General features: G+C 38.0%; 1 protein-coding gene across 1 annotated transcript; it reads left to right on the forward strand.

The window, feature by feature from the left end:
* The first annotated feature begins 5801 nt into the window (after positions 1–5801).
* Positions 5802–9835, forward strand: LOC146482627 (uncharacterized). The gene is made up of 3 exons (XM_085107079.1): positions 5802–6184; positions 7043–7312; positions 9260–9835. Exons 1-3 carry the CDS (start codon positions 6013–6015, stop codon positions 9478–9480), a joined length of 663 nt encoding a protein of 220 aa, XP_084963205.1. The 5' UTR covers positions 5802–6012; the 3' UTR covers positions 9481–9835.
* Positions 9836–10537: the final 702 nt, after the last annotated feature.

The raw sequence follows: 10537 nt of genomic DNA on the forward strand, positions 1-10537 counted from the left end.
AAATATACCCATGGAATTCATTAATGAAAACATTTTACTGATCATGCTTTGCCATTAATGGAAACAGCGTTATTTATAAAGCTTAAAATTACAGTGACCACAAGTAGTGACTGAGGGACACACGGGAATTTATTACTTTTCTGTGATCAGGCTTTACATTCATGTAAATTCATGTAATTAATGTTCCTGACTAGTACAGTAGTAGCAAAAGGCACGATTCATAACAAAATGAATCAGTTAAAATAGAGTCCAACGATCATAGTGGTCGACTTATCTTGTTGAGCAGGATTTGGTGACTTCACTCTGAAGCTCAGTACAGTCTTGAGTATCGGCTTGACAACAATATTGAGTTGAAAATCTGCAGTAAAACAGAAAATTGAGTGCTTTTAGTGAGTTCTTCTGAGTGTCATCACAGTGACCTTGTTGGTTTCTGAGTAAAATGAGTGCATTCTATCATCTGAGGTGACAGTTAGAAAAATATACACCCAATGGGCATGAAGTTGATCATGAACTGATCTCCATGCTTCATTCAAATCAAGATCATGTAAGTCTTCAGCTTATACCAAGACATTATATCAAACCGGCTACAAATGATAATACAGTTGAACCTCTCCACAACGGCCACCTTGGGGGCAGAAGAAAGTGGCCGTTGTGGAGAGGTGGCCGTTATGGGGAGGGAGGGGTGTAATATGACACCTTTTTTTCGGGAAGTACAACATGTTTATTGTGCCAAGTCCATGCTTACTGTAGCCTATAATGGCAATTCAATCTAAAAAATATATACAGATAAAATACACAATAAAACGTAAATCAAAATGTTAACAAGACGAAACGAGCAAGGCTCGCAACACTCGCTGTATTATTGTAGACATTATTTATGCTTACTGCAGCATATAAATGGAACACAATCAAAATACGTATATCATTAAAATGGATACAGAAACGTAATGTTCCGAAGACAAATGTCGATTACTGCATCAACTTATAAAAAAAAGTTTTGTTTTTACAAAAAAGAGCTGTACTGGCCGTTGTCGAGAGGTTATTTTGGCAGTTGGGGACGCACTTTAGTGGCCGTTGCCGTTGTAGAGAGGTGGCCGTTGTAGAGAGGTTTAAACAAGAGGTAATGTATGGACTGTCCGCCGGGACAAAAAAAAAGTGGCCGTTGTAGAGAGGTGGCCGTTGTGGAGAGGTGGCCGTTAGTGGAGGTTCGACTGTATTTATTAACCCGTAAAAACAATAATGCGAAAGCTTTGTATTAAAAATAAATAGGGAAATTGTCTACTTCAAAAATCTCGAATTTGCTTTATAAAATTCAAGAGGGACAATTGCAGAAGATCTATAAAATCACACATTTTCACGTAGTCTTTCATCAAAATTATTGTGTGAAATCTTACCTCTTTCTAAAAGTAGTTATCTACATTTGCTGCTTTAATCCATCATTTTAGAGGTAAAAATCCCGAGAGGAAATGTCTCCAAAACGCTTGAATCCCGCCTAAAATCTAAAATGAAACGGTCTTTTCCCGAGCCTGCAGTGTCATATCTGCTGACCAAAATGGCTTTGTTCATGCCCAGTCTTCCCAGTCTGAATGAAATCCAAGATGGCTGCCGGTACTCAGTCAGACTCCAGTCGCTTTCTTGCTCATTTTAAAAGCTAGCATTGCGCATGAAGGTCGTTGGAATAACGATTCAAAGCATTGCTGTTCTTTTTGGCATTTAATGGTGTCAAGATTCATCAAAGAAGGTTTGAAAGTAATAGTGTTTTCACAAATGCAGTTCAGTGTACGACCAATTATAAAATTGTTAGCTCATGTTTTTTAGTATTAAAGCTTTCCTTGAAAGGAAGCCAGTTGCAAATACTTATATCAGTTGCTCATCTTGGTTTTATGTCTTTATATGTCCAATTAAAATAACATACAAAAAAAATACAGCTCACTCTTGTGGTATAGACAACGTACGATTCCTTTCTCTTTCTTCCAAACCATTTGTTATTGTTGCATATTAATTAAAATTTGCCATGGTTAAGAATAAAACTTACAACAAAGAAACTGTGAATTATACATGTAAATTCCAGATTGTACAGTGAAGTTCTGATTGGTGTCAACCCCATTATTACAATGTGTTACATTAGATTTTCAAGAACTCCATGGAATGCTATGAACACACTTGATGGACACTCCATGAAGTTTAACAGAATCCCATGGACGTCCATGGAACTCTATGGAACTCCATGGACACTGCATGGAATTCTATGGAACTCCATGGACCCTCCATGGAACTCTATGGAACTCCATGGACACTCCATGGAACTCCATAGACCCTCCATGGAACCCCATGGAACTCCACAGACACTCCATGGAGTTCCATGGACATGCCATGGAGTTCCAAGGAAATCCATGAAATTATATGGAATTCCATGGAATTCCATGGAACTCAATGGAATTCCATGGGGTTATTTCACACGGGTAAGAATGTAGAACAAACATTCAGTCGAATACGGCTTTGGTGTTAGCCTTCGCGGGTGCATACATTTCGTCTGAAAGCCATACGTATATTTTCTAATCCTCGATCTGTTGTCTGGTTGTTTAATATTCTACTAGAAACTGCAACATAAAAAAAAACGTAGCTTGCGTGCAGGCGTCTCCTATTTCCATTCTTGCACTAACAAAGGAAACAGGAAGCGTCTGCACACAGGCTGCAAAAAAGGTGCTCTCAAAAATGAGCGCGAAAAACAGGACACATGCTTAGGTTAATTTATTTAAGTCACTTCGCATTTCACATAATTATACCATTCCGAAAACTCATTTCTCCTTTTACCCACACCAAACTGCAACAAAAACATAACTTAACAAATAACTTTCGTATTTTCTAAATAAATTCGCAATAATTTCTACTCATCAGTTTGTGTGATGTGGCCGAACTATCCAGGATACTACGTTGAAGGGGAGGCTTTCATGCACTAGCCTTCAGGTAACAGTTGTTAATCTAGGCGGGCGGACCAATCATACATCAATTCGGTGGACAGAAGTCGTGTCTTTGTATTAAAATTAGCTGAGACGGATTAGAAACGAAGAAAAGTTAGCATAAAAGATAGTTGCAGGATTCGTGTACCCAAGAAAAAGAATACTTTTTGTACATTTTATTTTTGTTTAGTTTGTTATTAAGCTAGCCCTAATATTTGATTTTATCATTGACATTCCAATATAACATCTTGTTTTTTCATAATATCAAAATTAACAAGTAATGAAGATTTTAACCCTTTACAGCCCATTAAGCGACCGATGGAACGATGGAACGATTGAGCGAATGCCATTTTCCTTTATTACGATAACCAGTTCATTGGATATGCGTAATTCACGAGTTTACAATTTGTCAACTACCCCACTCTCTAACCATTGGTTACACTTTTTATATCAACTTAGTCTGGCTTAGTCTTAGTACCAGCATCAGCCCAACCAGCGAAATTAAGTTCTGCTCTGTAGGGTAATGCTTTGGATGGGTGACCTTCCATTTCTTTGATCATGTGGGACTTGATTTTTTTAAATTAGCTATAGAGTGTTTATTGACTGTTTCTTTGTCTCTCAATATTGTTTGAAAAGTTGCACAAACTTGGTTTTCAAAATTTATGGCACAACACGCACATGTTTGAACGTTGAAAGCCGGCGCAGTTCCGCGTGTCCAAGTCGAACTTTGGGAAATATCTCTTCTGAAAAGGAAGGTTGTACCTAAGTTTGAGTAAATGGAAGGATTTAACATGACAACATCTCTACTGTTTTCAATTATCAACAGTTTATTCGTTACTCCAGTTGAGTTTTCGTCCTTGTTTTTTTTTTTCCGTAATGGCGGCTGATGGTCACATAATGCGTAGATTATTATGAATGATTTAAGATTTTGATTAAATATAAAGTTTACAGCCCATCAAGCGACCGATCGAGCGAGCGAGTGAATGTCCCCTCCAACTGCCATAACCCGTCTATTGTGCATGTGCAATTCATGGGTAAAAAATAGATCACCTTACTGCACGTTTTACTTTTGAGAAAGATGAGCTCATTTTCACTACAATACTTGTTGTTTTTGAGTCCGTCTACGTAGATTAAGGATCAATCTATCAGGGGCCTAGCTTGCAACAATTTCATTAAGTAGATTCCTTAATTTCCCCATAATAAAATTCATCTACCTATGCGAAATATATAGCTTTCTTCTAAAAACAATAAGATAAATACTCTTGAAAACAATCACCATAACGCAGGGTTATTGGACCTTCTGGCTAAGTTTTGTCGTATAACTAACAATAGGGGGAACATATACTGCTTCAAAACATAATATTGTAAACTGATGTTGTGATAGTAAATATGGAAAAGCAAAAAGCTTCAAAATGAGGTGACATAAGAAACTGCGTGTATTGTGAGGGCGTTAAAATTGCAATGTCAGTCCGTCTACGTATTTTGAGAGTATATCCATACTTTAGAAATAATTCGCATTTAACATTTTTTGCGATTCATTGTTTTCCGGGATTACTTGAGTAGAGAACTTATCTGCTTGTGGTATGTTTTTTGTTGAGAGATATACTTCACGTTGCCGTTTTTAAACCAATCTGCCCCGGCTGACTTAGTGGTGACACGCATGTTTTGAAAATTTAATGGCAGCGTTAGGAATACAAAAGCAGTTCCGAAATGATGTAATTTACTATCCCTTTGAGCGCGACTATGGCAATTTTACAGCTGTTGCTGACGTTGTTGAAAGCTATAAAACAACCTTTTCAGATAAACTTCATTCCCACACGCCTACCCAAAAGAGAAACGCAACTCTGCGCCTTGCTTCTCCTTGGTTCAATGATATTTAAAGAATGAAAATAAATTTGTAAATTTAGATTACGCATAAGTTCGTGACGAGATGATAAAATACGCTTTGAAGTATAGGGACACTCTTCAGATCGAATTAGAATTTGGAAATGTTGGTTTTTGCGGAAAGCAGGGGTGCTTACCATAAACATGAAAAACCCGGAAATTCAATTTGGAAAATCAAATGGTACGCATCATTCCATTTGGAGTACTTCTAAAATTATGAGCTTCTGGTCAAAGTGATGCATTTTTATTACTCCTTTTGGGATTTACAGCTGATGTTCATACGTTTTGCATGTTATACTTCTTCTGTTAAGACAAGCTAAATCATTTCGTATTTATGATGAAAATTTCCATCCGGGTGGTTTGCGAAAATGGTAAGCACCCCAGAAAACCGGAGTAACCGGGGAAAAACCTCTCGGAGCAAGGACGGGAAGCAATAACAACCTCAACCATATGTAACGCCGAGTCCCGGAATCGAACTCGGGGCCATATTTTAGCAATTTTGGCAACGAATAATGACTAAAATGAAATTCTTGACAAAAATAAGTGGCAAAAATAACATATGCACCGCCTGACTTCTCTTTAGTTGTTATTTTTCTCTCTTTGGCTTTTTTTTTCATTACCATAATGAATTTGATATTTTAGCTAATTGTTACAACGGCTCAAGAAGGTGCGGAGAAATTCTTTGTTTCTTTTGATATTTTTTTGTTTCCTTGCCCCCCTCCCCTGTTGTTTTTTTGTAACTTAAAGCAATTTCTTTCGCTTGTTTTTTGTTCGCCATTTATTGCCGCAGCTTTTAATCCTGGATATAATTGAAGCAATATCAAGAACTCTTATCCATTATTGCGTTTAGTTTCTGTTGATCATCAATACGTAAATGATACTAGTGAAGAACGATATCAATGGATTATACCTTAAAGCAGATATTCTCACAAATTTGAAGAAATACGAGTGTGTGCCCAAATAGACGCAGGCGGATAGGTACATCCTCTCGTGAGGCTGTCTAGTTTACTATTTTTAAGCAATTATGTTTTTTTATAGATCACAACAAGTAAAAACATTCAATATGATTGATATTACAAGCTGCGCAAAGCATTTAAATAAGCTTGTTTATCGAGAAGAAAAGTCATACTTTTTTGGGTGAACTGGTGAACACAGCAAACCAGAAATTATGTTGAGGACAGGGCTGATTTCATTTGCTCTGTGCGCCGCTCTGTTCTTTGCTGTTTTCAACTGCGCTACCATCTCAGAAGAAACACAAGCGAAGCTGAGAGACGTTCAGGCTCTCAATTTGGAAGAAAATGGAGCAATTACACTGGGTAATGATATAGAGCAAAGAGAAGGTATGTGACTGATCAATGTTAGGTTATATCAGTCTTCGGGTTGATGCAAAAACAAGCGATACCTTTGCCTTCGGCCCCTTTCAATTTTTTCTCACTTCACGCTGGAGCCATTTTTCAAATCAGAATTAACGTAACTAAAGGAGTAGTTTCGACTATAAGTTTGTTCAGTTTTATTATAAATAAACAGAGTGAATCTGTATCAGTTCTTTTTTCATTAGAATAGTGATGTTAGTTGAGGCATAGCTGAGCGCGTCAGACTTTCGATCTGAAGATCGGAGGGTTGGTGATTTCATGTTAGGTTTAGCCACCACGTTGTCTCTCTCTGCCCAGATGCATAACTGAGTACCGACGTAATCTAAGGGTTAGGCTTTCAGCCAGGTGAGGGTAGGAGTTCTTCTATTCGTTGTATGCCACAGGAACTGGCCGACTTGATTAAGCTCCGGGTTCGGGGGCCACAGGACGTGTCTCTCAGAAGAAAGTTTATACTAAGATTACTGACTGAGAGGAAGAGAACTGGGCAAATCATAACCCTGTTTCTATAATATCGCAATATCTGGAGATTTTCCGCCATGTATGATTAGCCATGTCTGAATTTGCAATTTTTTTCTGTTTTCTTTCCTTTTAACTCACACCGCTGACATGGGGTATCATATACTTAACTGGAGAATTTGAATGTGAATAGTCTATTTAGGATGAGTCAGTCTGCCGTCTGAGCTATTGCAAATTCCACTTGAAAATAAAATGTCACTGCGATTTGTTCAAAATCTTACAATTGTGCCACGCGCCAGATACGAAAACACACTAACCCAGTTCCTTAATTCCTTATTCTATTTACTGCATGCTTTCTTGTTAAAGCAGAATCTGCGCCCATTGAACAAAGCAGCGAGAAGAAGCGGTTCGATAGTGACGAAGATGACGACGAGAACTTCGGCGAGGAAGACAAAGAAGAAAATGTAACCAAAGATAAGTCCAAGGACGAAGAAGATCACGCAGACGCAGATGAAACTGAAGGGGTGGATGAAGAGGAAGACGAAAACGACACTGAGGAAGAAGACTTTGAAGGCGAAAATGAAGACAAACCAGCGTCGGAAATCGCAGAAATAAAGGATGATACCAAGGAGCTAGAAGGTACATGTACACAACAATTGAGTAAATAGCACTTGTTTTCTATTAATTAGAAAAACAATCACGTATCAAGCTTTCTTTTGCTCGGATTTATAAATCTATTATTGCACCAAGAACACTTGCTTTGTGCTGCAGACGAATGCGTTTCAATTCCTACCAATCATTTATTTCTAGTACAATGTTGGACCTAAGCAAAGCTGCTCCATTTTGTACTCCGACTTATACTCTTGAATATCTATTATTCCCTAATCTATACCTACTTAACTTATGGTCTTGCTGCCTGGGGTCAGGTATGCAAGGCTTACCTTAATAAACTTTTAATTCTCTAGAAAAGAGCACTTGGTAAGATAGACGCGATCATATAATCCCCTTCTTTCTTGATGCAAACATTTTAGTACCAATAACTTTTCTTTACCACGAGTCTGTATCAACTTTAATGCACGATGTTAATAATGTTAATAATGTTCATTCATGCAAGACACCATCATCCAGCTCCGGAGGGTTTTACGTTAACAGCTTTATATTAGAGATACAAAAGCCTTCCATCCTGACACTTCATATTAGATGTGCCTAAGAAAAAGTTCAAAATGGTCCTTCGCTAATTACGTTTTGATAGCTTGGAAATGAAGATGATTATATTCAAATTTCTTTGATAATTAAAAACGTTGGACTACTTAAAGTGCCCTTAACCCTTCAATTTGTTTTCTTTTGATAGATTTCCATATCTGTGAAGAACTCATTTTCGGAATTTTTTTTAGAAATATTGAATCCTTTTTTTTTACGAGCGCTAAAAGCGCTTTAAGCCCCGCTGGACAAATTTTTGTCTCGTGGGCTCATTAGGAACGAGCCAATGAGAAGCGTCCGATATTTGACACTTTCTTAGCTGTGACGTGAGAAAAGGACACTAGAAGGATTCAGAAGGAATCTTATGCATGCTGATTCCTTTCTCTACATTTCGAGAGTTGCTGCATCCATAAACCACACATTTTTCAACCATTTTCTCTGTTTACAATTGAAGCATTACCGCGAATCTTCGGATATTTTTGCACGATGTCCTTTTCTTACGTCACGCTCCATATTTGGACACATTTGGCCGAGTGGGGGACTAATGCGAACGGTAGGTGAAAATATCGACAAGACTGCCTTCACTTCTAGCGCTCGTAAAAAAAAAAGGATTCAATATTTCTCAAATTTTTTTTCGAAAATGAGTTCTTGAAAGATATGGAAATCTACCAAAAGAAAACAAATTGAAGGGTTAGGGGCACTTTAAATAATTATACTTGTTAGTCACATTTTCTTTCTATTTCTTGATGTAACTTTAAATTGTTATACTTATAAATTACGGGTTCTTTTTTTAGTATTAGACCATTTATGAGAAATAACTCAAATCTGTATTACTATGTAAAGCTAAATGTCTTGATAGTTTGTACTTGTCATTTCTTGTTTTCAACTTTAAAATCGTTGTGGTTTCTTAGTAGTTTGTTGACGTCATTTTCTTGTGTTCATCTTGCTCCGCCTCGATTAGCTGTATCTATTTGCGGGGCAAGCAAGCCACTACTTATGTTATTTTTTTTGTTTGTTTGATAGATTGATTGATTGATTGACAACCAGTTATAGACTGGTGAAATTTCAACCACTTCAAAGTGGTGGCGTTTATTCGTTAGTTAGGCATGGAGCTTGTAGTTGCATTAAGAAAATAGTAGTTAAACTGTTTTTAGTTCACAAGGTGAGAGCCTAAGCCAGCGAAAAGATCTGGGTCTTTAGACAAACAGAAAGTCTCTCGGTAGTGCTTAAATATTTAATTAACTGTAGGTTTAATACATAATTTCTCGATATGTTTTAACTAATAGTGAAAATGAACCACAAAATCTCTTGATCAAAGCAATGATGCTCGCGAACAGATTCACAGCACTGTATGTGAAATAACAAGATGATTTCTTTATCTAACAGAAGGAAGCGATATTCTGGAGAGTAGAGATCCTCAGACACGACGGGGCCAGAGAAGGGGTCCCAAGAGACGCAGACGACGGGGCAGAAATAGGCCTCGCAGGAGGAGACGACGAGGGAGGCGGGGAGGAAAAGGACGTCACGACGTAGAAGATCATAACCCGGAAGGGCACGACGCCGAGGTGGAAGTAGACGCGGAGGACCGAGACGTGGAGGTACCATAAGGTGTCTGAGGTGGATGCAGATATGCGGAAGAAGATGTTTTAACCCTCGTGCGCAGAAGTGCTGCAAACTCCGTACAGGGGCTAACATCGTTGTGCGCAGTGGTCGTTCGTGCCCCAGACGGGGCTGATATCCGGGCCTACTGGTGGTCATACTGATGGACCAACTGAGGCGCCTACTGCTGGTTTACAAATGATTCCGTCAATGGACTAGAATTAACGACGTAGTAAGTTTGGAGTTGAAAAGGACTGTTGGTTAAAAGTTTTAAGAAATAATGGAAACACTAAATTGGTCTTTAAGCTCATTTAACTTTTCAGTATAATATTTGCCAATAAAATGTAATCATCTTATATTGCATTTTTGTGCCTTGTTTATCTGTGTAAGAGTATACGTATTCCGACCCGCACCGCGGACGCGGGTTGTCACGTTTTATCATCAAATTTGCTTAATATAATAGACGTTTTCGTGGCAAATTTCAGAGCACCGGGCTTGAAACTGATCAGGAAGTCCTTGCTGACCGCAAGCGAGAGTTGTTTCACAATACTTCCTGGCTACTGACACATCTACTGCTGGTAAATAATCCCTTGGTACCACAACGCCTTGCGAACCTTACACAGCCAATAGACCAATAGAAAGCCATATTTTTTAGCAAATTAGTTCCTGTGGAAACAACATCTTGTATCTGCGTCTTTTATGAGAGTTTTTGGGGTTTTCGTAAATGGTCGCCCTTTTTTTTAAGAAGGTTCATTGCGTCAATAAATGAGAACTAAAGATAGTACAGCTAGAAGTGGTTCCTTTGGCGTCCGAAATGTTGCACGATGACGTCATTCTTTACAACCGCCATCTTGGATTTCTCGATTCGTCCAAAACCACAGAAAATCGTTAAAATTGAAAAAAAAAAAAAAAAAAAAAAAATTAAATCCCAATAGAAAAATGCTAAAATGTTGTTATATGAAATGTAACCGAGTTCATTTTACCAAAGGATAAGAAAAAAAGCAATTAGAAAAACGTGGCTTTCGAAATTGTGTTGCCACGGAGAGATCTTGTCGCGTGAACATT

The sequence above is a fragment of the Pavona decussata genome, unplaced genomic scaffold (genome assembly GCF_977016875.1).
Source record: "Pavona decussata unplaced genomic scaffold, jaPavDecu1.1 SCAFFOLD_45, whole genome shotgun sequence".
In the NCBI taxonomy this organism is placed as follows: domain Eukaryota; kingdom Metazoa; phylum Cnidaria; class Anthozoa; order Scleractinia; family Agariciidae; genus Pavona; species Pavona decussata.

Bases quoted from the DNA above. Each gene is read 5' to 3' on its own strand.
- LOC146482627 (XM_085107079.1), top strand. From the start codon at position 6,013: ATGTTGAGGACAGGGCTGATTTCATTTGCTCTGTGCGCCGCTCTGTTC. The intron at 6,185-7,042 runs GTATGTGACTGA...TTGTTAAAGCAG, and splicing joins TGATATAGAGCAAAGAGAAG to AATCTGCGCCCATTGAACAA. The intron at 7,313-9,259 runs GTACATGTACAC...TTTATCTAACAG, and splicing joins TGATACCAAGGAGCTAGAAG to AAGGAAGCGATATTCTGGAG.